This window comes from Lepidochelys kempii, chromosome 24 (assembly GCF_965140265.1).
Source record: "Lepidochelys kempii isolate rLepKem1 chromosome 24, rLepKem1.hap2, whole genome shotgun sequence".
In the NCBI taxonomy this organism is placed as follows: Eukaryota; Metazoa; Chordata; order Testudines; family Cheloniidae; genus Lepidochelys; species Lepidochelys kempii.
The window spans coordinates 18,650,886-18,677,299 of NC_133279.1; the positions used below are offsets into that span (position 1 = coordinate 18,650,886).

Sequence of the window (26,414 nt, forward strand, 5' to 3'; positions counted from 1 at the left end):
CCCCCCCCAGGGCATGCATGGACTGTAGGGGATGAGCCCCCCTAACCTCCGGGGAGGAACAGACTGTAGGGGACCATCCCAGCCCCTGCCCCCTAAAGCCCCTTTCCCTCCCTCCCACTGCACTTTTTCTTTTATCCTGGCCTGACTGACTTTCTTTAACCTCCCCGCTGTGCCTGTCTGTCTGTGTCCATCTCTCTCTGCAGAAGTGGCATCAGTTTCACTGAAGCTGTGGTTTTCCGTAGGTTTGTTTAAGGTGGTAAAAATATGGATGAAGCTGAACTGAAATGACTCCTGAGCTTGCAGCATTTGGTGTGTTTTCTTACATCTCCAGCTCCTGGAGTCCTGTGATGTATGGGAGATTCTTGGCTTTAATTTAAACAAATCCAGTACATTTCTGGCCCCCTGGCTTTGGAGAAAAGTATCAGTACAGGCTCAGATACCAGAGGGCAAAGCAGGAGGCAGTGCTGGGGGCAGAGGGGATATAGCTCTGAAGGCACAGCAGCGAGAGCAGGGGCTGCTGACTGGGCACCCAGTTCCAGCAGCAGCAGAGAAGTTAGCCCGAGGTAGCCTGTGTCCCCACCCACCAGGGCATGCTGTCCAGGGCAGGAGGGTCTGGGGCTTTCCACAAACTGGACTGACCCGCTCTGGCCCAGGTTCCTGGGACCCTCCCCCTGTGGTCACTGCTCCCCAGGACTCTGCTGGCCCCGAAGACAGGTCCCTCTGCCTGGGCAGCTTTTACTGGTTGCAAGCAGCCAGCACTCTGGCCTCTGAGCTGGTCAGGGGGCGGGGCCACGGAGAGGGATGGGGCCTCATGGCAAGGAGAGGGACAGCTCCCCAATTTTGTCTGGCCCATCTCAGCCCACCCCCCCCACTAGGAAGAGGCTGGTGCTTCCCATGGGGCAAAGGCACAATATTATCATTATTTTTATTACCACAAAGCTCAGGCACCCTAGTACCCCACTGTGTCACGTGCTGCACAGCCAGAGCAAAGAGCTGGTCCCTGCCCCACGGAGCTTACAGTCCAAGTATCAGAGGAGAGACACCACCGGGGGGGGGGGCGAGCACAAGACAACACAGAGACAATAACGGAGCAGAGCCCAACAGGTATTGGGGTTTACAGCTTCATGATTTTTCAGCTGAGCTCCTGTTTCTCCGGGGTCCGGCGAATGCGATTAGCCTACGTGGGGCTGGCGATCCCCAAGGGCACTAGTGTAAGCCCCCCCAGCTAAATAAACGCTTCTGGAGGATACTAACAGGGAATCCCAGCTGACACACTGGGTGTGACCCCCCCCCCACCCTGCTGCACCTGGGGGGAGGGGGTAGCTTGGTCTGTGCCCCAAACTAGGCACTGGAGGGACACACTGGCCCTTCCCCGCCCCATGCTGATTGTCTGTTTGCTCCACCCCCACCCCCCTTTCCCATCTTCACTCCACCCCTGCCCCTCACCGCCCCTGCCTTTTCCCCCTCACCCCCTTCCCTTTTCTTCTCATTTAGCTGATCTCCTCCTACTAAACCCAGCCAAGACTAGACACCATGAACATGCCATTTGTGGCCAGTACTTTGGTCACGGGCTGGGGCTGTCTGGCAGGCCCTGTCCCCCACGCTGTTTGTGCAGCGCTCAGCACAACGGGGCCCTGGTGTCGGGGGTCCTTAGGCATGGCCATGAGCTCCTTGATTTGTAATAACAGCTCTTCCCCCACCCCTGGTTGCTCCCCAGCTGGGTTTTCATTTCCCCATGGCACAGACTAATAATTAAGAGGCCTTGGAAGAGCAGGGAGGGAGGGGTCAGGTTTCCCCCCCACCAGGCAGAGGGGGCGGATGACGGAGGCAGGATGGTTTATAGGGAGCTGGAGCTTGGGAAGCTGCATCCCAGCTCCGGAGATTGCTTAATTCCAGCTGCAGTGAGTGGGGCTAGGGTGGCGTGTGGAGGCAGTGGGACTGGAGGGGTGTACAAAGAGAGGAATGGGGGCTCGTTCGCCAAGATGGGGGACCTGGTGGGGAAGGCAGGGAGCTCAGTGGAGTGAGGACGGGTAGAGGGGTCTGGGGGATGCATTTGAGCGGACTGCAGGCTTGGGACTGTAACTCCCTGAGTGGAAGAACCCACTTCCCTCTGGCATTAACTTGACCTCCCCAGAGGATACGGGGCAAATAGGGACCCTGTGGGGTATGTGTGGGGCGGGGAATGAGCGGGGAGAGACAGAGATTCTTGTGGGGAACAGGGCACTGTGCAGAGAGAACCAAGGGGGGAGGAGAGGAGGTTTGTGGGATGTGTGGGGTTCATGGAGGTGTTTGTGGGGGGCATGATAATGTGGGAGTAGAGGGAGGCAGTTGGGGTCCATGTGCGATTTGGGGGGGTGTCTATCCGGGGGAGATGGGACCAATTCAGGTTCAGGGGAGGCAGTGGGGCCCATGTGGGGTTGAGGCAGGTCTGTGTGGGGGGGCACTGCAGGATCAGGGGAGGAGTGGGGTCTGTGTGGGGGGAGGTAGTGGGGTCCGTGTGGGGTTGAGGCAGGTCTGTGGGGGGGGCACTGCAGGATCAGGGGAGGAGTGGGGTCTGTGTGGGGGGAGGCAGTGGGGCCCATGTGGGGTTGAGGCAGGTCTGTGTGGGGGGGCACTGCAGGATCAGGGGAGGAGTGGGGTCTGTGTGGGGGGAGGCAGTGGGGTCCGTGTGGGGTTGAGGCAGGTCTGTGTGGGGGGGCACTGCAGGATCAGGGGAGGAGTGGGGTCTGTGTGGGGGGAGGCAGTGGGGTCCGTGTGGGGTTGAGGCAGGTCTGTGTGGGGGGGCACTGCAGGATCAGGGGAGGAGTGGGGTCTGTGTGGGGGGAGGCAGTGGGGCCCGTGTGGGGTTGAGGCAGGTCTGTGTGGGGGGGCACTGCAGGATCAGGGGAGGAGTGGGGTCTGTGTGGGGGGAGGCAGTGGGGTCCGTGTGGGGTTGAGGCAGGTCTGTGTGGGGGGGCACTGCAGGATCAGGGGAGGAGTGGGGTCTGTGTGGGGGGAGGCAGTGGGGTCCGTGTGGGGTGCGGAGGTGTCTGTGCAGGGGGGGACCAGTGGTACTGGAACAATTTTTATACTGGGGATGCTGAGAGCCATTGAACCAAACTGTAAACGTGCTATAATGGAAACTACTTCAAGCCAGAGGGTGCAGCAGCAGCCCTAGTTCTAGCAGCTAGGGGGGGACCACGGTAGGATTAGGGGAGGCAGTGGAGTCCATGTGGGGATGGGGGGGTGTTCGTGGGGGGACATTGCAGGGTCAGGGGAGGAGTGAGGTCTGTGTGGGGCGAGGCAGAGGGGTCCATGTGGGGCTGCAGGGGTGTCTGTGCAGGGGGGCACTGCAGGATCAGGGGAGGAAGTGGGGTCCATGTGGGGTTGGGTGGGTGTCTCGGCGAGGGCCGTGTAATCCGCAGCCAGAGGCACTGGCTAGGTCCCTTCCCCAGGGTAGGTCAGTGCATTTGGGACCAGTCTCGAGGTCACATCCTCCCCCCCTCTGCACAGGGACACACCAAGTCCAGTGACCATGCGGCCTGCAGTGTCCATTTCTCTGATCCTCGTGGCTCTGACGGTCCTGGCAGGTAAGAGCCCCGATTCCTCAAGGAAACAGAGCTGGGTCAATGAGGGTCTCAGAGCCTGGGGGAGGAGATTGTGCGTGTGAGAGGGGAGGGAGAGAGCCAGGGGAAGGGTGTGGGCCAGGGTGAGAGAGGAGCAGGGAGCATGTCAGACCAGTCTATCCAGTCTCTGCCTCGCCCATGGTGGGCAGCACTGATCTTTGCTGCGTGTTCATGCAGCGCCCGCCCCCATGGGACCAACAGCTGCCCTAGCAACACCTCAGTAGAGATTATAAATAACTCTGTGGCTCAGGGATGCCGGGGATCTTGTCAGCAACAGTGGGGCTCATTGAAACCAGGGCCATGCGTTTTGCACCTGCAGTGTGCCATGTGTGTGTGCACGTGCATGCAACGTGCCAGGGTGTGCGTGGAGGTGTGCAATGTGCCCCGTGTGTGTAAAACCACAAACAGGAGCAGCTCCACATCTGAAGCAAATTACATCTCTGAGCTGCCAGAACCAAACAGTAGCCCTGAGACTTCTGAAAAAAGCTAAAATCTCCACAGGCTGCTATTCAGCAACCCAGCACCAACCACCCCAGCATCTGTGTGGAGTCTGGGGTGGGCAGGGCTGAGGGAGCGCGATGGGTGGTCTGGCATTTAAAGGGGATCAAGGGTCATTAACCTCAAGCAACACAAAGTCTCCCAGGGGCTCCAGAGCCAGGTACCAGAAGCAGAAAAGCTAACTGTGAAAAGGGCTGAGAATTCACCCCGTGACAAGCGTGTTTCAGAGACTATGGGGAAACACCCCCAAGGCACAGAATGACGAGATCAGGGCCCCACCGTGCTGGGCACTAGACTGACACAAAGAGCTGACCATGTACGTGCACACCCCCCCTGGCACCTTGCCCACATGGGCACACACACAAACACCCCTCCTCCTCCAGCACATTGCACGAGCACGCTCACAAACACACGCCCTGGCACACTGCACGGGTGTGGTGAGTCGAGTTTAGGCTGTAGGCATTCTCCGTCTCCCTTTCAGACTCCGCTCAGGCTCAACCGACAGAGCCAACCCTGTCCGAAAAGTTTGAGAACTTCCAGAACAGGCTGCAGGCCTTTGCTGACAGCATTGCAGATAGAACCAAAGCTGCCTTCCAAGAACTGCATCACAGCGAGCTGAGCGAAAAGACCCGGTGAGTCACAGGGGCCTCGGTGTGGCGGCAGGGCTCCTGCAGAAACCAGTGACACTGCCACTGTCACCTGGAGCTAAGCAGAGGTGGGGCCTGTTCCAGGCTTGGCTGGGAGGCTGCAGGAAGAGTTTGTACTGGGGGGAGGGGGAGGTGCTGCAGGAAATGCTCTTCCCAGCCCACCCACACAATCAGCTCCAGCCAATTGTGCAGTGCCATGACCCCCCTGCTCTGGTCTCACAGGACAGTTGACATTGTAAATGATGTTGACATTTAAATTAGCACTGCTGAGCATCAGAGTTAACTCCTCAGTGAGATCCCCTGCAGGCTTTCTGCAGACTCAGGCAGATGTCACTGCACTGGTCACGCTTGGGACAGATCCCCCCTCTCGGAGCTCAGGCAGGGACTGGCGCTCACTCTGTGTGCGCTGCACCTGGCAAAGGAGCACCAGACCTCAGTCAGGGCCGGTGCGGTGCTGGCAGGATGGAAGCTTGACCTTGGTCAGGGTCTGTGCAGCGCTTGGTGGCACTATGGGGCCTCTGAGCTAGGTCACTACTGAAATATGAATAATGTATCGTGAAGCAATCCCACGATTGGGAAGTGTGGCGAAATCCAGCTGGCTGAGAGGCGCAGCAGATAAACTAGTACGATTTAGTTCACAGTTGGGACTGAGCTGGCCTCATTATCCTCACAGCTCTCAGGAGAGGCGGCTACACTTGAAAGGAAACACCCATTCCTTAGTCATGTGTCAAAATCACTGTAATTATCTGTAATTAACTATAACGACCACGTGGCTGCTGAGATTTGCCAGCATCTACCAGGCTCTGTCCCCAGAGGGATGCTGGCTCTGTTAACTGCTCCTAGACGGTAGTGTCAAAAATCAGGGCAGCTTTGCACTGTTCACAAGGGCAAAGCCCAGGGATTCTCAGCCATCCCCTTTACAAACCTCTCAGTCATTCCCATAGTAGCATCTGTGGAAGTGGGGGGTGAGGAAATGCAGGATCCTAATACACTGGCTGATGTTGCCTCTGCCTTCCCTTGTCTCACAGGAACTGGTTCTCTGAGCAATTCCAGAAGATGAAGGAGAAGTTCAATGAGAAGTTTTCCAGGGACAGATCTGACTGAGAAGGGATTTTTTCTGCAGAGCTCACAGGCAATTCCTGGGGTACTGGTCTCCTTGAAGAGATCATGCTGGGAGGGGAACCCAGGGTTGGCACCCACGTTCCTGTTTTTTATTGCTTTTTTTGTAGCCATGAATAAATGCTCATTGCCTTAGTGCTGGATTTGTATCCAGGGGTTGCTTGGTCATTCCTGCACAGAACATGCTCATTAGGGAGAGGCCTCAAAATTTTCTCAGGTTTCAGAGTAACAGCCGTGTTAGTCTGTATTTGCAAAAAGAAAAGGAGTACTTGTGGCACCTTAGAGACTAACCAATTTATTAGAGCATAAGCTTTCGTGAGCTACAGCTCACTTCATCAGATGCATATCGTGGAAACTGCTGCAGACTTTATATATACACAGAGAATATGAACCAATACCTCCTCCCACCCCACTGTCCTGCTGGTAATAGCTTATCTAAAGTGATCATCAGGTGGGCCATTTCCAGCACAAATCCAGGTTTTCTCACCCTCCACCCCCCCACACAAATTCACTCTCCAGCAGGACAGTGGGGTGGGAGGAGGTATTGGTTCATATTCTCTGTGTATATATAAAGTCTGCAGCAGTTTCCACGATATGCATCTGATGAAGTGAGCTGTAGCTCACGAAAGCTTATGCTCTAATAAATTGGTTAGTCTCTAAGGTGCCACAAGTACTCCTTTTCTTTTTGCAAAATTTTCTCAGTCTCACTTTGCTTTTTCCGTCCTGATATTCTCAGTGCCCCCTCCCGCTTGTCCCATGGATCACCTGAAATCATTCGGTGGTACCTGGTGTTCATGCAGTTCACATGGCCTCTCATGTGAGCTCCCCTGCTCCTTACCTGTCCCTTATCCAAACTGAGCAGGTTTTGCCTTTCAGTCTCTGCTAACCAAGCCCAGTGATTTCTGTGCCATTGCTCTGAATTCCCTCCAGTTTGTCACCTCTCTGGGCCTGAGACCAGGATTCTAACTGCAGGACACAGCAGAGGGTTTGGGACCTTTCTTGCACCTCCCTGTCACTGTTACAACCTTGTATCTCATGTGCTGTGTATATAGTTCTGCACATATATAGCATGGATCCATATACATGTGTGGCCACCGTTCTCCAGCTCTGGTAGCCACATTTTGTAAAGGATGCAGAAAAACTGTAGAGGGTGCAAAAAATAGCTGCAAAAATTATCCAAATACACAAAACTGTTCCTTGAAAAAAAGCCTCACAGGGAGCAACTGAAGGGGGCCAATCTGTTTCACTGATTAAAAAGACTAGCAAGGGGTGACTTGATCAAGGTATAAAAGCACATTCACAGAGGCTGAGAAAATAGCAGGTATTAAAGATCTCTTTTATCCAGCAGAGAAAGGCAGAAAAAGACCCAGCAGCTGGAAGTTAAAGGCAGACACATTTAAATTAGAAACCAGGTGCAAATTTGAACAGTGAAGGTAGTTAACCTTTGGCACAAACTCCCAAGGGAAGTGGTGGATTCTCTATCCCTTGCTGGTGCCTTGCTGGAAGATGCTTTAGTCCAATGCGAGTTATTGGGCTCAGCACAGGGGTAACTGGGGGCAGCTTTCTCCTCACTGTATTTTCCAGTGAATGCTGTAATGATGAAGTGAGCTGTAGCTCACGAAAGCTTATGCTCAAATAAATTGGTTAGTCTCTAAGGTGCCACAAGTCCTCCTTTTCTTTTTTGTGGCCTGTGTTATGCAGGAAGTCAGACTAGATGATCTGATGGTCCCTTTGGGCTCAGTATTTATTAATCAAGCCAGAGGGTTATTTTTCTAAAGACAGACATTTAGGTGAAAGTGGTGAGGGTTGGGGTGTACACAGTAACTCTTCATTTAATGTTGTCCTGGTTAACCTTGTTTGGTTGCTGAGCAATTAGGGAACATGCTCTTTTAAAGTTGCGCAACGCTCCCTTATAACATTGTTTGGCAGTGGCCTGCTCTGTTCACTGCTTGCAGGAAGAGCAGCCCCTTGGAGCGAGCTGGTGGGGGCTTGGAACCAGGGTGGGCCGGCAGTCCCCCTGTCAGCTCCCCGCTCCCCCAAGTTCCCTATGCAGCAGCCGCCCAGCAGGCTTGCAATTGCCGGCAGTTCAGGTGTGCTGCTCCTGCCCTCTGCCTTGGAGCTGCTTCTGGGAGCCTCCTGCTTGCTGTGCGGGGGGAGGGAGAGAAGAGGGGTGCTAATGTCAGGGTGTCCCCCTCCCCCTGCTCCTGCCCCCACTCCTGTACCTCATCTCCACAGACCAGGGGCGGGGACAGGACAAGGCTCAGACTGGAGGGTGCTTTGCGGGCAGCAGCAGCTGTCTCAACTTGCTGATCTACTTAAAAAGGCAGCGTACTTAGAGTGGGGTCAGTGTACTCCCCCCCCCCCTCTCTCTCTCACACACACACACACACTGTGTGTCCATCCCCGCCCCCCACTGTCTCTCTCTGCCATTTGTGTCTCCTCCCCCCCATTCAACAACATGTTAACCCTTGAGGGCTCAGCCAAGTGCTAGTTCATCATTTAGCAGCAAGGCATTCCCCCTGGGAAATAGCCCACCCTCTGACTCCTCCACCTCAACCAAGCTTCACAATCCTCATTGCTGTGTGTGATGCATCCGATTAAGTGAGCTGTAGCTCACGAAAGCTTATGCTCAAATAAATGGGTTAGTCTCTAAGGTGCCACAAGTCCTCCTTTTCTTATTGCTGTGTACAGTATTGTTTGTTTAAAATGTACACTGTATATATATATATATATATATATATATATATATATTTCACCCCTTCTGCCTTGTCAGACTTAGCGCTCCCTCCTCTGGCAGGGACAGGGCCTGAGGTAAATCAGCCCCACTCTGGAGCGTGTCTATCTTCCCTTTTCGGGGTTTGTTTCTCAGAGCCTTCCCGGTAGGCCCTGGGGCAGGCCTGAGGAGTGCTCCTCTACCAAACAAAGGGGAAAAGTCTATAATGCACTGAAACAAAAGGGGAATACCTTTCCCTGGCTCCCTAACTGGGGCAGGTGTTCTCCTGTCACTGGCCCCGGGGTATCAGTCCTTCCCCTAAACAGGCACTGGGTTTTGGGTGTCTCCCCTATGGGGAAGGGCACAGTCTCTCACACTGGAGAAGCTTATCTCCCTGCTGCCTCCAGCCTTGTGCAGTTTGTCTCTCTCCCTCCCTCCGGAAAGAGGTTTTAACAGGTTTCAGGCCGCCCTTAATTGGACTCAGGTGTCCCTAACTGACCTGAAGTAACCCCTTCCCAGCTTGTAGGAAAAAGGGCCTTTAGCATTCTAGGGCCAACATACCGGTTTTCTTTAAAATGTTTTCCCTGGACCCTAACCCCCCACATTTACATGAATTCTTGTGGGGAAATCGGATTCGCTTAACATTGTTTCGCTTAAAGTAGCATTTTTCAGGAGCAGAACTAGGAGTTACTGTATGTGAATCACACCATAAAATCTTTAACCCAATAAATACTGACACAAAAGGCAGAGCCTGGACACTAGGGGGCTCTCTAAACTCACCAACAAAGGCAGAACAAGATCTAATGGCCGAGAGTCAAGGTGAGAAAATTTCAAACTGGAAACAAAGCAGGGATTTGTAACAGCGTGAGGGAATAGCCGCTGGAACAACCTCTCTCGGGGTGTAACTTTAAATCAAGACGGGGTGGGAAAGAGGTCTTTCTTAGCCTCAATCTGCACTACAAACTTGTGAGCCACATCACATGGCTAGACTGGCCTAACCCTCGCTGTAGACTCTATCAACAGGAGGGGTTCTCCTGTCCTGGGAGGTGGGGTACCTGCGTCGCCAGGAGACGCTCGCCCGCTGGTGTAGGTCGCACAGAAGCGGCGAAGAGCAACAGCAGTGCAGGTGTGCAGCTGCAGCTCTGTAAGTGTAGACAAGCCCTTAGATCCAGCACCAACGTCTCGTCTCCATTGCCTGCTGCGTGCACTGACTGCGGGGAAGCGAGTTTGGGTTTGCACTTTGCAGCAGCCTCAGTTCACCCCCAAGCTGGGCTGCCAACACTCCCTCATTTCAAGAGGCAGCCCTTATTTCTTCATCTCTGTCCAACAAGATCGGGAGTTGCTGGGTGCTGCAAAAAGCAGCAAGAAACACCCCGGCGAATGGAGGCGAGCCGTACTTAGTATTACTATTTATAATAACAATGATGATAACAATATCAGGAGGAGTGCGGGGAGGGGGGCTAAGAAAACAGTCCCTGATTTTGGCAATACAGTGTTGGCACCCCTAACCACAAGTCACTGGGGGTGGCCTGGGTTAGGCAGGTCTGCGGAGATGATCACAGGGCTCCTTTGGGAGGGTCAGCTCCTCAGCTGCTGAAAATCATTTTGTGACCCGTTTCAGAGTAACAGCCGTGTTCGTCTGTATTCGCAAAAAGAAAAGGAGGACTTGTGGCACCTTAGAGATTAACCAATTTCGGCCTCCTTTTCTTTTTGTGACCCATGTGATTGTGTTTTAAACTGATCCAGAAAAGCTGGTTGATAAATTACCAGGAGCAAATATTGCAAAAGCTCTGAGCAAAGTGACCTTGGGAGCAGGAGTTTAGCTCCCAGCAACCTTATTCTTTGGGATACTTAAATAAACAGCCCTTTGGACCCCCCAGATGTCAGCAGCCTGTCAGAGAGCAGCTGACCTCAGTGTCTCTGCTTGGAGTGCCTGTTCCACACACAGGTTCTGCACTAGTAGCTTTAATTTGGGGTTTTTAATGAGATAGTTACACCAGTACAACCCCGCATGTGGGTGCAGTTATATCGCTATAATGGTGCCTGTCCTGGTTTGGCTTATTCCCGTTCCATAAGGGAGCAGCCATACAGGCTCCTTTATGCTGCTAGACCTGCCTCCACGGCAGGGCTGTGTGTTGTACCACTTTCAATATACAGGCAGAGTTAAAGTGGTGTGTGTGTGCAGAGAAAGGCTCAGAGCAGCGGATAGATTGTCCCCTCTTTGGGACTGGGCTGTCATCCTGGTCTGGGTGTGTAGGGCATCCTGGCCCATGACTGCCACTCCTTCGCACACGGGCAACGCAAATAACAGGAATTGGGCTGTACTGAGCACGCTGTGTTGAATTGCCCCTTTGGCTACAGAAGGGAGCTGTGGGAAGGGGGTGGTGGGAGTGTGAACCCTGACAGTGTTTGTGCGAGAAGGCACTCTTGTATGCAGCACAGGGATTGTTGATGAGTGAGAGCCCCTTGCATATGGGAAGCTCTAGATGGGATGGCGGGAGGAACAGCTGTGCAGGGGGAGAGAGAGACCAATAATACCTTGCCGTTCTGTGGCACTTTTCACCAGTAAATCTCACTGTGCTTTACAAAGGAGATCAGTATCATTATCACCCTTCCTGTTTGCTGGGCTCCTGGCTTCAGTGGAGTAGTGTCCATTGAGACGATGGCCCTGGGGCTCTTTGGAGGAGAGGCATAAGAGGAAGGCACTGGAGGCATAAGGCGATACAGCAACATGACAGGGACACAGAAGGGAGACTAGCTGCTTATCACCCCCTTTCTTAACACAAACTCTGGCTCTGCACATGGCTGGCAGCAGCTGGGAAGCAGTAAAAGGGGCAGTTACCAGGAGCACCCACTGTTCTTAACAAGGGCAGATCAATGGGGGATTCCCTGTAATTCTCAATGGGGAGGGGGAAACAAAGCCTCTTCCTGGGCAGATATCTGATAATATGGTGCAAGGCAGCCAGAGAGAGAGAGGTAGCTAGCGAGATAGGTAGATAGGAGGTGGAGGTGTGTGTGGATGCATCATTCCCTTTAAGCTGTACCTTTCCATGCCCCCACCCTTCCAGTGGCATTGGTGCCTTCTCTGATCCATGCCCCCCGCACTGTCTATTGACACTGATCTGGCCCCCAGAGTGTTTGTGTTGCACGATTATTAGTATTCCAGGTTTAGAAGCTGGGGAAGAGTCTGAAGGTTCCAGGACACCCCCTCTTCTCTACAGCTTTGCCTCTGGCATGATGGGCCTCCGCAGCCCCGCCTGGGCCCTCCTGTTGCTCTGTGTCGCCCAGGCTCTGGCTACGAGTTTTGGGGAATGTCTACACTACACTCAGAGGTGTTACTGCCACTCCGGTAGCGCTACCCGCACTAGCTTTCGTCCAGCTGGCCCAGCTAAACTCGCACCGAAGAAGCAGCTGTGTGAGCTAGAAACCTCGGGCTGCAGCCTACACCCGGCAGCTCACGCTGAAGCCCCTCACTGCAGCGTGACGACCATTGTAGCTGATGCTAGCTAGGCTAGCGCTCCCATGGGTAGGTCTACCTGACTCAAGGAAAAGCCCAGAGCCTTGATGGGCAAAGGTGTCCTTTAAAAATAGTGCGCATGCTCAGCATCTTTGAAGCCTTTCTGGCTGGAGTGTAATTTCACAGGGACCCTGAGAAACAGGAAGCTGGAATGACTCTCTTAGGGTCATGCAACGTTGCTATAGCCATGTTGGTCGAGAATATTAGAGACACCGGGTGGGTGAGGTAGAGGCTTTTATTGGACCAACTTCTGTTGGTGAAAGAGAGAAGCTTTTGAGCTTTCACAGATCACTTACCTCACCTGCCCTGTCTCTCTCAAGGTCACACAGTGAGCCAGGACACCCCCTGCCCACTCTAACCCACTAGACCCCCCTCCTCTCCCACAGCTGGGGATAGAACCCAGGAGTCTTGACTGCCAGCCCATGCTGTGAGGAGGGATGCGTTACTAAGGCCTTGTACACATGGGCACTTTACAGCGCTGCAACTTTCTCACTCAGGGGAGTGAAAAAACACCCCCCTGAGCGCTGCAAGTTTCGGCGCTGTAAAGTGCCCGCGTAGACAGTGCCCCAGTGCTGGGAGCTGGGCGTGCTGGAGGTGGTTTTTTTCTATCCCAGCGCTCTGCCACGACTACACAAGCCACGTTAAAGTGCTGCCACGGCAGCACTTTAATGTTGCCAGTGAAGACGTGCCGTAAGTCACCAAGAGCACGCTGGCTGTTTAGCCCATCTGTCCACACAAGCGGCATCTGCACGTCCATAATGTCCATGCCAGGGAAATCCCCTAATGGGATGAGGCTTGGGGGAAGAGGTGTGGAAACCAAATAGCCTCAGCATCACTCAGCAGGAGGGGATGAGGCCACCCCACCCAGGGCAGAGGCCAAGCACATGGGGCTGAAGTGGGACATAAGGGTTTCCTAGACCATATGGGAGTTAATTGTGGCCTAGGCTGCCCCCTTGAACCAGGGCGAATTTCACAATGGAAGGCCTGGCTGGGTCATCCTTGAGCTGCAGTCTCTGGGGCTGGAATCTGCTCTGTTTGAGCCAGGCTGGCTTTGGGGGGCTCTGGACAACACTGAGCCCCAGGCTCAGAGCCCCCTCCAGGAGAGTGTAGAAAACACTGTGCTTCCACTGAAGGGCCTGGGAGGTATCTCTGATGTTTCACTGAGGGGGCCAAGAGTAGGGTCTTGGGGGGAGGCAAGGTGCAGGGGAAAGGCAGGCTGAGCCGGTGGGGAAGTAGGGTGATGGATCTGGGGGGAGTAAGGGAGGGGCAGATCCCACAGGCTGCCTGCTGAGTGGTGTGGGGTTTCCGTGAGGCTGAATTTCCCCACTCACTGAGTCAGTATAATTCTGACTCAGTCCCACTCCTAGGGACATAGGGTGGTGGGGGGGTTGTGTGGCATTGGTCAATCAGTTGCTCTCAGGTCAAAGGGCCAGGCCTGGCTGTGTTTGCTTGGAGTTTGACCTGGGATGGTGAGGTTGTGTCATTGGTGGATCCGCTTTTGGGAAAGGGGGGTTAAGAGTTTTCACAAACACTCTATAAATGAGCTAGCCAGAACCTTGGAGCCAGAGTGAGCAGCAGCCTCCAGTCACCCGTGAGTACCTCTCCTATGGGGTCACACAGCCTGCCTGCCTCTCAGCCTGGACCGTAATGCTCTGGCTCCAAGAGTGCCTGGGGGCTGGAGCAACCTCACATGGGCTGCCCTCTCTGGATTGATATCTCCCCCTGTATCTCTGCATCCTGACCTGGAAAAGCCACGGCTGGGAGCCTAGGGCCCGACAGGGGATTTTCCTAGGAGCACGAAGCCCCAAGGGGTTTGCTTGACTTCCCTGGCCTGCGAGCCCAAGGTTCTGTTTCTCCTTTACCAGCTGTACATGTTTTATTTGGTTTGTAGGTTTCTGTGCCTTGCTCGAGTCTCAGGAAGGAGCCACGCTCTCTACAACAGGTATGGTCCCTAGTCACCCCAAGACCTGGATCCCTCTGCCAGCCCAATGGAATTGGAAGCTAGATACATTCAGGCCAGTAACCATACAGTGAGAGGGACTGAGGACAGATGTGGGGATCCCCCTCCCTTGATGTCTGTGAACAGAGCACAGACATCTCATCACTCTGGCTTACCCAAGGCCAGGAGGATACACGAGTCACTGGGAGGGCTTCTGGCTGGGGTTATGCAGGAGGCCAGACTCCCTGCTGATTTCAAATCAATGAATGTCTGAATCTGCATCCCATGCCCTGTGTTGTGTTTTACATGTGTGGAAAGAGTGTGTGCAAAGCTCCCATCCCAATTTAGCAGGGTTCCCATCCACTTTGTAGGTGCAAATGGCAGGACTGGGTGCAGGGCAGCACAGGGAATCAGCTCCCAGGAAGATGCTGGCACCTTGGTCTCTCCTGGTCACTGCCTTGAATACACAACAGTTTAGTCTCCTGAGGACTGAGATGCTTTGGTTTAACTAAAGTCTCTGGACTCAATAGACGAGTGTCTGGATTAAACTGAATGGAGCGTGCTATACAGGAGTTCAGACTGGATGATCTATTGGACTCTTTTGGCCTTAAACTCTATGAGACAGGGAAATACTGGGTGCACAATCAGCCTGTGGAACTCCCTGCCACAAGAGGGCACTGAGGACAAGAGCTCAGCAGGATTCTGACAGGGATGGGACGTTCCTATGGAGAACATGAATATCCAGAGCTGTGATAAGGATTTAAAAAATGGGAGGTTTGGCACTGCCCTGTTATGGGGCATGAGCCACCCCCTCTCTCACAGAGTCAGGTGGGGATGCCCACCTGGCGTGTGTTGCTGATAGAGGTAGGAGGCTGGGCTGGATCGATGTGACTCAGGTGGGGAATCCCAACAGTGTTCCAGGAACTATGCTGTAGGGAACAATCCTGAGCCAGTTTTGTGGGCCTGGGGTGTGGGCTGGGTGGGAGCTTGCCATTCTTGATGTCCACTGGTGTGAGCTCGGCCCCGGTGCAATAAGTGAGGGTGGGAGGAAGGGACTAGGCTCAGCAATGTCCACTCTGACTTTCTGCACACACACCCAGTGCAGAGGGAGAAAGTGGCATTAACCTGAGGGTTTTATTTTCCAGCAAATATGGGGCAGATGGATCTGAAAATTGCAGTGGCCTTCATCCTGCTGCTGTTTCTCTGCACCGGTAAGAGATGCTGGCGTGTGGTAGATTCCCTGAAGCCGGAGATGCAGGTTAAACTCCTCCTGATGATGTCGAGAGAGATGATGTCTCCTTGAGTTCCCCTACTCCAGAGCACCCCCATTTCCTGTCTAGGGGTTGTATCCAGGCCCAGGGGAAACCTGAGGACGCAGCCCAATATTTGCCAAAGTGGCTGCTGATTTTAGGGCCTGATTTTCAGAGCTGCTGAGCTCCTGGCGCTCCCTCAGCTTTCCCTGGAGTTCTCAGCCCTAGACTTCCTCTTCATGGTTTTCTTCAAAAAATTTTCCCAAAACGTTTTTTTCGCTAGAACAGAAATTTCTAAGGAAATGTCCACTTTCAATGACATTTCTTGGATTTTTGCCCAAAACTGAACATTTTTTGGTCCCTAACAACTGGAAGCCAAAAACCAATAACAACAAAGTTACAGTTAAAAAATGAGAAACTGGAGAATGAACGTAAAGAAAAAATTTGAATCAAATTTTTTCATGCAAACAAATGCCAGTTCTCTGCTAGCCGCAGAATGAGTTGCCCTAAAGCACTGGTCTGCTCTCATCCTGGGAGTCTGTCAGAGCAGCATCTCTCAGCCTTTCCTCAGCAGTGACCCCTTATTCAAAATAAAAGTGATCCCCTACGGGTACAAAAGTGGGAGTAAATAATGATAACAGTGTTAAGCTTGTAGAATACTATGGCTCATTTGATCTTACACATCTAGACAGTTTTGGCAAGCATAAAGTTATTCTGGAAATGCTATTTTCTTTGCTTTAGAATTGTGATACAATTGTTCCGCTCTACAACACAATTTAGAATTATAATACAATTTTCAATGTCCCACAACCCCCCTCATTTGCCTGCCAAGACCCTTCTGGGGCTTGCAACCCACCCGCTGATAAACATTGTGTTAGATTCTGTGGTGCATCTGAGCAATGGCTGCCTCTCCTCGCTTGTGTTTAGCATGTCACTCACACACCAGAAGTGGAGGCTTTCATCTGTCCGGCCGGAACTAGGCTGATTTCCCTTCTGCATTAAACACAAACCCCCATCCAGCCAGTGTTTGCTGTTGCGTGTTGGTGCATGAACAGCATCTTGCGAGGTGCAAGAATGGTACTGGGATATTTGTGACAGGTGCTTTGCACATCAAGGGATCACGAGGATTCAGCTTTTCCAGTTTGTCTCCTGTATCAGAGGGGTAGCCGTGTTAGTCTGTATCCACAAAAACAACGAGGAGTCCAGTGGCACCTTAAAGACTAACAGATTTGTTTGGGCATAAGCTTTCGTGGGTAAAAAAACCCCACTTCTTCAGAGGCATGGAGTGAAAATTACAGATACAGGCATAAATATACTGACACATGAAGAGAAGGAGAACCAGTGCTGACAAGGCCAATTCAATCAAGGTGGATGTGGTCCACTCCCAATAATTGATGAGGAGGTGTCAATACCACGAGAGGGAAAATTGCTTTTGTAGTGAGCCAGCCACTCTCAGTCCCTATTCAAACCCAAATTAATGGTGTTAAGTTTGTAAATGAATTGTAGCTTGGTAGTTTCTCTTTGCAGTCTGTTTTTGAAGTTTCTTTGTTGAAGGATGGCTACTTTTAAACCTGTTATTGAATGTCCAGGAAGATAGAAGTGTTCTCCTACTGGCTTTTGTATGTTTCTATTCCTGATGTCTGATTTGTGTCCATTTATTCTTTTATGTAGAGACTGTCCAGTTTGGCCAATGTTTGTCTCCTGTCTTTCCAAAACCAGTGTAAAAACAGCTACCTTCCTGGGCATGGCCCCTCCTCCCCTAGAGAGACCTGAGCCCCATTTTCTGTCTCTGCAGAGGCTGCCAGTTATCGGCTGCAGAAGCGAGAGGCTCAGGACTCATTCTCCCAGATCCAGGAGGTTGCCAAGAGTTACTGGGAACGGCTGAATTCAGTGGTCCAGGGCTGGCTGGACAGTGTCAAATCTTGGTAAGGGGAAGGCAGAGTGCAAGTGTAACCCACACCCCTCCTGGGTGTGATGTTCTGTCCCATATAGTGGCACCAAGACCACTTAGAGAGAGAGATAAAATGAGTCTGCTCTACAGCCTTAGCTAAGAGCCAGTTGTCTTTTAGCTCATGTGGTAGATAGAGACTCATGCACTAAACTCCATAGATCCCAGTTCGATCCCGCCCGCTGACAACAAGGTTCTGTCAGTGTTACACAAACAGAGATTAAATCTGGAGGAAGCCACCAGCGGGCCAGTGTTTCCAGGCAGCATTACTGGGAACAGACACCCCCCCAGAGGGAGTGGTTTGGGAGGTGGTGGTCTCTGGCTCCCCACAGACAGAGGGTTTGCTCTGTCGGTGCCACAAAGCCCTGGAGAGTCCCATGTGGTTACAATCCTGGGTGCACACAAAGGCAAAGAGCATGCACTAGTTGTGACCTAACAGCCCCTCCCCATTCCTGAGGGCTGATTCTCAATCACTTCTTTCCTGTGACTGGGCCAGGCTCTCTGGCAGGCAGGTTAAAGCTGCCTTTGTGGTTCCTGAAGTTTGAAACTCTGCCGGGTCCAGCTCAGGTCCTGGTGTGGCTGCTTTAATATATGCAGATGATACAAAACTACTCAAGATAGTTAAGTCCCAAACAGACTGCGAAGAGCCACAAAAGGATCTCACAAAACTGGGTGATTGGGCAACAAAATGGCAGATGAAATTCAATGTTGATCTGTGCAAAGTAATGCACATTGGAAAACATCATCCCAACTATACATATAAAATGATGGGGTCTAAATTAGCTATTACCACGCGAGAAAGAGATCTTAGAGTTACTGTGGATAGTTCTCTGAAAACATCCACCCAATGTGCAGCGGCAGTCAAAAAGCTAACAGAATGTTGGGAATCATTAAGAAAGGGATAGATAATAAGACAGAAAATATATTGCCTTTGTATAAATCCATGGTACACCCACATCTTGAATACTGCGTGCAGATGTGGTCGCCCCGTCTCAAAAAAGATATATTGGAATTGGAAAATGTTCAGAAAAGGATAACAAAAATGATTAAAGGCATGGAATGGCTGCCATAAGAGGAGAGATTAATAAGACTGGGACTTTTCAGCTTGGAAAAGATGACTAAGGGTGGAATATGATAGAGGTCTATAAACTCATGACTGGTGTGGAGAAAGTATATAAGGAATTGTTATTTACTCCTTCTCATAACACAAGAACTAGGGGTCACCAAATGAAATTAATAGGCAGCAGGTTTAAAACAAACAAAAGGAAGTATTTTTTTACACAACGCGCAGTCAGCCTGTGGAACTCCCTGCCAGAGAAGGTTGTGAAGGCCAAGACTATAACAAGGTTAAAAAAAGAACTAGACAAGTTCATGGAGGATAGATCCATCAATGGCTATTAGCCAGGATGGGCAGGGATGGTATCCCTAACCGCTGTTTGCTAGAAGCTGTAAATGGGTAACAGGGGATGGATCACTTGATGATTACCTGTTCTGTTCATTCCCTCTGGGGCACCTGGCATTGGCCACTATCAGAAGACAGGATACTGGGTTAGATGGACCTTTGCTCTGACCCAGTGTGGCTGTTCTTATGCTCTACTTCTCATGGCTCTCTCGGCCCTGGGAAGCAGAGATGGATGCTGTGGCTCCAACATGGCATTCTATCCTATTTGGGAAGGTCCTCTGAGCAGGGGGCATTAACAGGCAGTTGTCTCCACCTATCTGAAGCCCCTCTATGCTGCCCGAATGGCATGAAAGGGCCCTAGGGTGCATAGGAAGCAGGGCCCATGTGTCAGCAATTTTCAGGGCTCCATGGCTGGATTTGGTGCTGGTTTTACTCTAACCATGGACTGTATTTAATAACAATGCTGACAGTGCAGACCATCCTGCAGGGACCAGGGGGGGACCAGCCCTCTCACGTGGCGTCTCCTCCTCCTCTTCACTTTCCTTCCCAGGGACATCTATGAAAAAACCACATCGGCTGCAGGGACCTACACAGAAATCCTGAAGGACCAGGTTTACCATTGGTGGCATGGGGAGCAGTAACATAGGCTGCTGTCCACCCCATCCCCATCCCCTCCCCGCTACCATTCCTACAGTGACAAGCCGGCAAGGATAGCGAGCGGGTTCCTCTGTGTTCATATTTGTTTATGTGCTGACACTTTTCTGCTTACCGAGTCAATAAAGCAAATTCCCTTTTGCCTTGCTCCATTCACTGCTGTGTGTGTGGATCTGTGAGTGACACAGAACTTGGTGTATATGGGGCTCACTCAGAGTCTCAATTATAACTGCACCTCCCATCCCATTATTCCTGTCTTCAGATATTGGGAGGAAACTGAGGCACAGCGAGGGTACCTGAGAAGGAGTAAAGTGCAGAGGAGGAACAGAACTCACAAATCCTGACTCCCCCACTCATTGTCCACCAAGTTGAGAATAGGACCCAGGCGTCCTGGCTCCCAGCCCCCTTCACTCTAATCGTTAGAACCCACTCCACCCAAGCATCAGGCATAGAACCCAGGCATCCTACCTCCCAGCCCCCTCCTGTTCCGACTCACTGGACCCCACTCCCTCCAAGAGCTGGGAGTGGAAAAGGCCATACTGCAAACTTGTTCTAGCTCTAAGTTTCCTCCCTGTTTGAAGCTAGCTGCCACTGAGGGATTTGGGGTGGACCCATCTGTTACATTAAAGGGTTGAGTGATCAGTGCTAAAACTGCAAAGGCACAAAAAGAAAAGGAGTACTTGTGGCACCTTAGAGACTAACCAATTTATCTGAGCATGAGCTTTCGTGAGCTACAGCTCACTTCATCGGATGCATTACGTGGAAACTGCAGCAGACTTTATATACACACAGAGATCATAAAACAATACCTTCTCCCACCCCACTGTCCTGCTGGTAATAGCTTATCTAAAGTGATCATCAAGTTGGGCCATTTCCAGCACAAATCCAGGTTTTCTCACCCTCCACCACCCCACACACAAACTCACTCTCCTGCTGGTAATAGCCCATCCAAAGTGACAACTCTCTACACAATGTGCATGATAATCAAGGTGGGCCATTTCCTGCACAAATCCAGGTTCTCTCACCCCCTCACCCCCCCTCCAAAAAACACACACACAAACTCACTCTCCTGCTGGTAATAGCTCATCCAAAGTGACCACTCTCCCTACAATGTGCATGATAATCAAGGTGGGCCATGTCCAGCACAAATCCAGGCTTTCTCACCCCCCCACCCCCTTTTTTTTCCTCCGGGGACACACACACACAAACAAACTCACTCTCCTGCTGGCAATAGCTCATCCAAACTGACCACTCTCCAAGTTTAAATCCAAGTTTAACCAGAATGTCGGGGGGGGGGAGGAAAAAACAAGGGGAAATAGGCTACCTTGCATAATGACTTAGCCACTCCCAGTCTCTATTTAAGCCTAAATTAATAGTATCCAATTTGCAAATGAATTCCAATTCAGCAGTTTCTCGCTGGAGTCTGGACTGGAGTATAACTCCAGTCTGAAGTCGGTATAACTGGAGTCTGAAGAGGACGGGACAAGGAGTAATGGTCTCAAGTTGCAGTGGGGGAGGTTTAGGTTGGATATTAGGAAAAACTTTTTCACTAGGAGGGTGGTGAAACACTGGAATGCATTACCTAGGGAGGTGGTAGAATCTCCTTCCTTAGAAGTTTTAAAGGTCAGGCTTGACAAAGCCCTGGCTGGGATGATTTAATTGGGGATTGGTCCTGCTTTGAGCAGGGGGTTGGACTAGATGACCTCCTGAGGTCCCTTCCAACCCTGATATTCTATGATTCTATGATTCATTGAGTCTGTGGCAGAACCAGGATCAAACTCTGGAGTGGGGCTGGGCAGAAAACTGATTCCCACCCAGCTCAGGAGAAGTTTCAACATTCATATTTTCTCTCCGATCTCAAATTGGGATGAAAAGTCAAAATCTTAAACATTTTTGTGAACCAAAAATCAGAAATAATTTTTGGTTCAGGTCAAAGATTTTGTTTTAGTAAATTCAGAACATTGTGTTTCAATTTACCTTATTTTCATTTCTCTTTTTTAGTGCAAATGTACCAACACTTTAAAACAAAAAGTTAGTTTGACTCAAAATGCTGAAACTTACTGGATCTACAGTTCTGAAATTGTTTTAACCAAAAATGTTTCAAGTTGAGTGTGACATTGCACTCCTTATGCTTTAGAAAAATATGTTTATAAGTGTGAATATGATGTAACTGGAATATACTTTATGCAAAGGTCTCTTGTAAGGCATCATTACAAAGCTTATCATCTACTGAGTGTGTTCATCCCATTTGTTTGCATGTATTATTTCTATGTCTGGAGTTAGGAGACTAACAGGGCTGTTACTCTGAAACCTGATATATTACTGATGTAAACATGTTAAGTGGGAGCCATTAAGGGTGCTTCAGAATCAATCACCTGTAAATGGCTCTGTTTACTTACAAACCTTCAGGAGTACATGCCTATCAGCCCCGGAAGCAAGGAGACTAGGGGTCTCACAGGACATGTAACCATGTCACCTGGTACTGGAATCCATCTTAAACCTGGTGCTTTTCCATTTAGAAGGAGGGGTGGGGACCCAGAGAGACAAAAGATTCCCGCCTTGTGCCAAAGCTATAAAAGGGGGTGGAACAGAACAAAGGGGTCTGCCAGTCATGAGAAATCCCCTAGTTACCCCCTGAGCTGGAACTAACAAGGACTGTACCAGGAGAAAGGATTGGGCTCAGACTAGGAAGGAGTCTAGTTTGTGAAAGAAGCTTATTGGAACATCTCTGAGGATGAGATTTACCTGTATTCATTTTCTTAACGTATTAGGCTTAGACTTGTGGGTTTTGTTTTATTTTGCTTGGTAACTTACTTTGTTCCGTCTGTTATTACTTGAAACCACTTAAATCCTACTTTTTATACTTAATAAAATCGCTTTTGTTTATTAATTAACCCAGAGTAAGTGATTAATACCTGGGGGAGCAAACAGCTGTGCATCTCTCTCTATCAGTGTCATAGAGGGCAGACAATGTATGAGTTTACCCTGTATACGTTTTATACAGAGTAAAACAGATTTATTTGGGGTTTGGATCCCATTGCGACCTGGGTGTCTGGGTGCTGGAGACAGGAGCACTTGCTGAGCTGTTTTCAGTTGAGCCTGCAGCTTTGCAGGCTTGGTTCAGACCCTGGGTCTGTGTTGCAGCAGGCTACTAAGTCTGGCTCAACAAGGCAGGGTTCTGGAGTCCCAAGCTGGCAGGGAAGATGGGCTCAGAGGTAGTTTCAGCACATCAGGTGACAGTCCCAAGGGAGTCTCTGTGACTGAACCCGTCACAGTGAGTATTCCATCAAACCCGACACTGTTTCACAAACAGTTACTGTTTTGATCAATCAACATTTTCCAACAACAACAAAAGTTGAATTGGAAAATTCCTGACCAGCTCTACCCAGGAGCCCTGAGTCCCAGTCCAGCACATTAATAAAAAAGCCCTGCATTTCCTCACCATTCATTCCCATGGAAGCCCACTATTTGGAGGCCTTATGTGGGCTGCCGAGCCTTGGGCTGGTGGATTTGACATGCCCAATGCCTATTTATCACTTCCAGCCCATGCTGAAGGTTGAGTTGCACTGGGCAAATTTCACCCAAATGGCATAGGAAGCAGGTTGTGCCCTGAACTATTTTTAGCCCCTGTTCCCTCCTCTGCAGCAACCCCCCCCCAAGGGAATGCAGCAGGTGAAGCAGACAATTATTTACCTGGGGAGACAGATGTGGTTTTGTTTCTAAATTCAGTCCCTACTCACTGACAGCTGTTGGATCATGTGAACAGTTCAGCTTGTATAAACCCACCCCCTCCTTGTGTCCAACTCAGCCTGGCACCATGGAGATCTTCTTGTTCGCTCTTCTGCTGAGTGCCACAGGTAACTGCTCTCCCCACTGGCCTCTCCTTTCTCCCTGTTCTAACCCCCCCAGGCTAATTCCCATCATCCTGTTTGCCTTTCAGCTGCCTCAAAGCTGGAGGATGATGATAAGATAATAAATGGATATGAATGCTCGCCCCACTCCCAGCCCTGGCAGGTCTATTTCACGTATGGCTCAAACTATCGCTGGTGCGGGGGGTCTCTCATCAATGAGTGGTGGATCATCTCGGCAGCTCATTGCTACAGAACGTGAGTCGAGCAGTTCAGGAGAATTCATCCCTGTCCTAGCACAAGGCACAGGCCCCTGTAGGGATGAAGCGAATCTCGGTGGGACCCAGGCCTTGTGGGTGTTACATGGGGGCCTAGGTTGTATTTCCCAAGCAACTGAACCATGGGAAACACTGTAATGCAGTTGCAAAAAAGGCTAATATAATTCTAGGGTGTATTAGCAGGAGTGTTGCATATCAGACAAAGGAGGTCATGGGCCACTTGACTTGGACCTGGGGAGGCCTCAGCTAATGTAATAGGTCCAAAGCTGTGTGCCACACTTTAGGAAAGATGTGGACAAGCTGGAGAGAGTCCAGAGGACAGCAACAAAAATGATCAAAGATTTAGAAAACCTGACTTCTGAGGACAGGGTAAAACAACTGGGCATGTTTAGGTTTGAGAAAAGAAGTCTAAGGGAGGAGCCTGATAACAGTCTTCAAATATGAAAAGGGGTGTTATAAAGAAGCCAGTGATGAGTTGTTTTCCCTGTCCACTGAAGGTAGGACAAGAAGCAATGGGTGTAATCAGCAGCAAGGCAGACTTATCTTAGATATTATGAAAACCTTCTAACTCTCGGAGTAGTTAGGCATTGAAACAGGCTCCAAGGGATGGTGTGGAGTTCCCATCACTGGAAGGTTTAAGAACAGGAGGAACAAACATGTGTCAGGGCTGGTCTAGGGTTACTTGGTCTTGCCTTGGTGCAGGGGGGCAGGATGTGATGACTTCTCGAGATCTCTCCCAGCCCTGCATTTCTATACTCTGTGGCTGTTCCCTGCAGGCCCAGGACCCTGGTGGCTCATCTCGGGGAGCATGACACCAGTGCAGACGAGGGCACTGAGCAGCATATCCAGGTGGCCAAAGCCTTCCCATTCCCCAAGTACAACCAATACACCATGAATAATGACATCATGCTGGTGAAGCTAGCCCAACCGGCCCGGTTCAGTGCCTACGTGCAGCCCATCCCCATCTCCAGCAGCTGCCCTGTGCCAGGGAAGCAGTGCCTGGTCTCTGGCTGGGGGAATCTCCTCACGTCTGGGGGTAAGATACAGTGGAGACAACTTCAGCTCAGGGAACATCTGCAAGGGGGAGGGGGCCATCAGCAATAATCCTGACTTACACCGTCTCCAATGGGGTTACTCCTGATTTACACTGGCATGGGTGATGGGGGAATCAGGCCCCATCTGAAGGGTGCTTCTCTGCCTTTGAATAGTCTGTGCCATTAGATCCCCATTTATCCCCATACTCTCTCCTCCCCAGTTCAGTACCCGGATGCCCTACAGTGTCTGAATGTGCCCATCCTCTCTGACTCTGCCTGTCGTGCCGCCTACCCCGGTCGCATCACCACAAACATGTTCTGTGCTGGCTACCTAGAGGGGGGCAAGGACTCTTGCCAGGTATGGAGGGAGCGGCTGGTTAGGTTTGGGGTGTGTGAGGAGGTTGCCTTTCATTCAGCTACACTGGGGTTCAAAGCGAATGCTGTTTCCTCAGTACATGGCAAGAAATCACTATGCTTGGGATTTGCAAGTACAAGGATGATGACCTCTAGGCATGTGTCCTGGGGAAGTCAGGATTGGGTGATCATGATGTCATTGGCGTCATTATGGGGTGCACTTGCACGTTTCTGGGATATTTCCTCTCAGTGCAGCCAGGTGTCTGTGTGTGTGGGTGCACGTGAGTCATAGGGTGTTCATGTGTGCAGAGGAATATGCAATATGTGCGTTTGTGCAGATAGGTGTGTAAGTCAAGGGGTTTGTACACATCACTGTTTACAGAAGGCGGTGTGTGTTGGTGTGTCTGGTGCTAGGATACATATATGTATTAGTAGTGCCTGCAGAAGGGGGTGTTAATGCATGCACAGTAATGTGTATGTGCATGAATATGCATAGGAGGTTATGTCTGTTCCAAAGAGGACACCTTACCCCAGCTTGCAGCTCTGCAGAGAGAGGTCACTACCACTTGCTAGACAATAAATCCACACCAATAGCAATATCTGACCTACAGTTTCTAGGCAAAGCCCTGAAATTCTGCTCCAGCCCAGGACCTAGGCACCAAAGAGCTCCGACTAACTATCCCCCTAATGTACACAGCCCCTGGGCTGTGCACTGGCCCCTGTGCCTCAGGCAAGTTGATTCAGTCTCCTAAGCTGCTTTGACTCTGTAGGTTCCTGTGATGTGGTCTGGCACTTCCCACCCTAGCACTTCACTGGTGCTGGGATGTCCCAGCGAGGGCATGTGTGAGGGAGACGGATGGGGGGCCTGGGATGGGCAGGTCTTTCCACTGTTATCAACATCACCTGGACCTGGGCTGACAGCCACATCCAGCCCTAGGCGGTGACTCCAACTTGCTTGGGCACAGTTCTCTTGCCAGATTCTAATGCCATGAAGAGACCTGCACAACTCTTTGTTCCCTGCAGGGAGACTCTGGTGGGCCAGTGGTCTGTAATGGAGAGCTGACGGGGGTGGTGTCCTGGGGCGACGGGTGTGCCCAGAAGAACTACCCTGGTGTCTATACCACAGTGTGTAACTACGTGTCCTGGATTGAGGAGGTCATTGCCAACAACTGACATGTTCAGACCTCCCCTGTCCCGCTTTGCCTGCTGCCTGGATAAAAGTGATTGAAACCTTCTCAGTAAAATAGGGGGCCTGCCGTGATGCCAAGAAACCCAGTAAGGAAGACACAAGAAGCTTAGAAGAGACGCATCAAATGCGGGTCTGAAATCCCATCAATAAAACTCAGTTCCTACATCCTGCTGAATACTTGGCATTTTTAGCCCAGATCAGCGCTTGAATCCCATACTGATATAGTTATAATTAGATGAATATTATGACAGCAAGCTCAGGAGGCCGCTGCTGGGCTTGGTGCTGCACAGCACACAGCGAGTGACACACCCAGCCCAAAAGAGCTTCCAGATGAAACTGACAAAGCCAGGTCCCCATTCTATAGCTGGGGAATTGAGCTGCAGAGAGATTCAGTGACTTGCCCAAGGGCACCCAGGAAG

The 26,414-nt window shown here is 51.1% G+C and overlaps 3 protein-coding genes across 3 annotated transcripts; all 3 read left to right on the forward strand.

Annotated features, from left to right (window-relative positions):
* The first annotated feature begins 1,811 nt into the window (after positions 1-1,811).
* Positions 1,812-6,018, forward strand: APOC1 (apolipoprotein C1). Its single transcript, XM_073322745.1, has 4 exons — positions 1,812-1,901; positions 3,493-3,569; positions 4,585-4,735; positions 5,779-6,018. The coding sequence occupies exons 2-4, from the start codon at positions 3,515-3,517 to the stop codon at positions 5,852-5,854; spliced, it is 282 nt and encodes a 93-aa protein (XP_073178846.1). The 5' UTR covers positions 1,812-1,901; positions 3,493-3,514; the 3' UTR covers positions 5,855-6,018.
* Positions 6,019-9,356: 3,338 nt separating this feature from the next.
* On the forward strand, positions 9,357-19,446 carry APOC2 (apolipoprotein C2). The gene is made up of 5 exons (XM_073323198.1): positions 9,357-9,401; positions 13,991-14,041; positions 15,184-15,249; positions 17,084-17,213; positions 19,189-19,446. The coding sequence occupies exons 1-5, from the start codon at positions 9,386-9,388 to the stop codon at positions 19,277-19,279; spliced, it is 354 nt and encodes a 117-aa protein (XP_073179299.1). The 5' UTR covers positions 9,357-9,385; the 3' UTR covers positions 19,280-19,446.
* Positions 19,447-24,207: 4,761 nt separating this feature from the next.
* Positions 24,208-26,104, forward strand: LOC140902657 (trypsin-like). The gene is made up of 3 exons (XM_073322979.1): positions 24,208-24,454; positions 24,674-24,810; positions 25,830-26,104. The coding sequence occupies exons 1-3, from the start codon at positions 24,310-24,312 to the stop codon at positions 25,977-25,979; spliced, it is 432 nt and encodes a 143-aa protein (XP_073179080.1). The 5' UTR covers positions 24,208-24,309; the 3' UTR covers positions 25,980-26,104.
* Positions 26,105-26,414: the final 310 nt, after the last annotated feature.

Bases quoted from the DNA above. Each gene is read 5' to 3' on its own strand.
- APOC1 (XM_073322745.1), top strand. From the start codon at position 3,515: ATGCGGCCTGCAGTGTCCATTTCTCTGATCCTCGTGGCTCTGACGGTC. The intron at 3,570-4,584 runs GTAAGAGCCCCG...TCTCCCTTTCAG, and splicing joins GGCTCTGACGGTCCTGGCAG to ACTCCGCTCAGGCTCAACCG. The intron at 4,736-5,778 runs GTGAGTCACAGG...CTTGTCTCACAG, and splicing joins GAGCTGAGCGAAAAGACCCG to GAACTGGTTCTCTGAGCAAT.
- LOC140902657 (XM_073322979.1), top strand. From the start codon at position 24,310: ATGAATAATGACATCATGCTGGTGAAGCTAGCCCAACCGGCCCGGTTC. The intron at 24,455-24,673 runs GTAAGATACAGT...TCTCCTCCCCAG, and splicing joins GAATCTCCTCACGTCTGGGG to TTCAGTACCCGGATGCCCTA. The intron at 24,811-25,829 runs GTATGGAGGGAG...TGTTCCCTGCAG, and splicing joins GGGGCAAGGACTCTTGCCAG to GGAGACTCTGGTGGGCCAGT.
- APOC2 (XM_073323198.1), top strand. The intron at 14,042-15,183 runs GTATGGTCCCTA...TTTATTTTCCAG, and splicing joins AGCCACGCTCTCTACAACAG to CAAATATGGGGCAGATGGAT. The intron at 15,250-17,083 runs GTAAGAGATGCT...CTGTCTCTGCAG, and splicing joins GCTGCTGTTTCTCTGCACCG to AGGCTGCCAGTTATCGGCTG.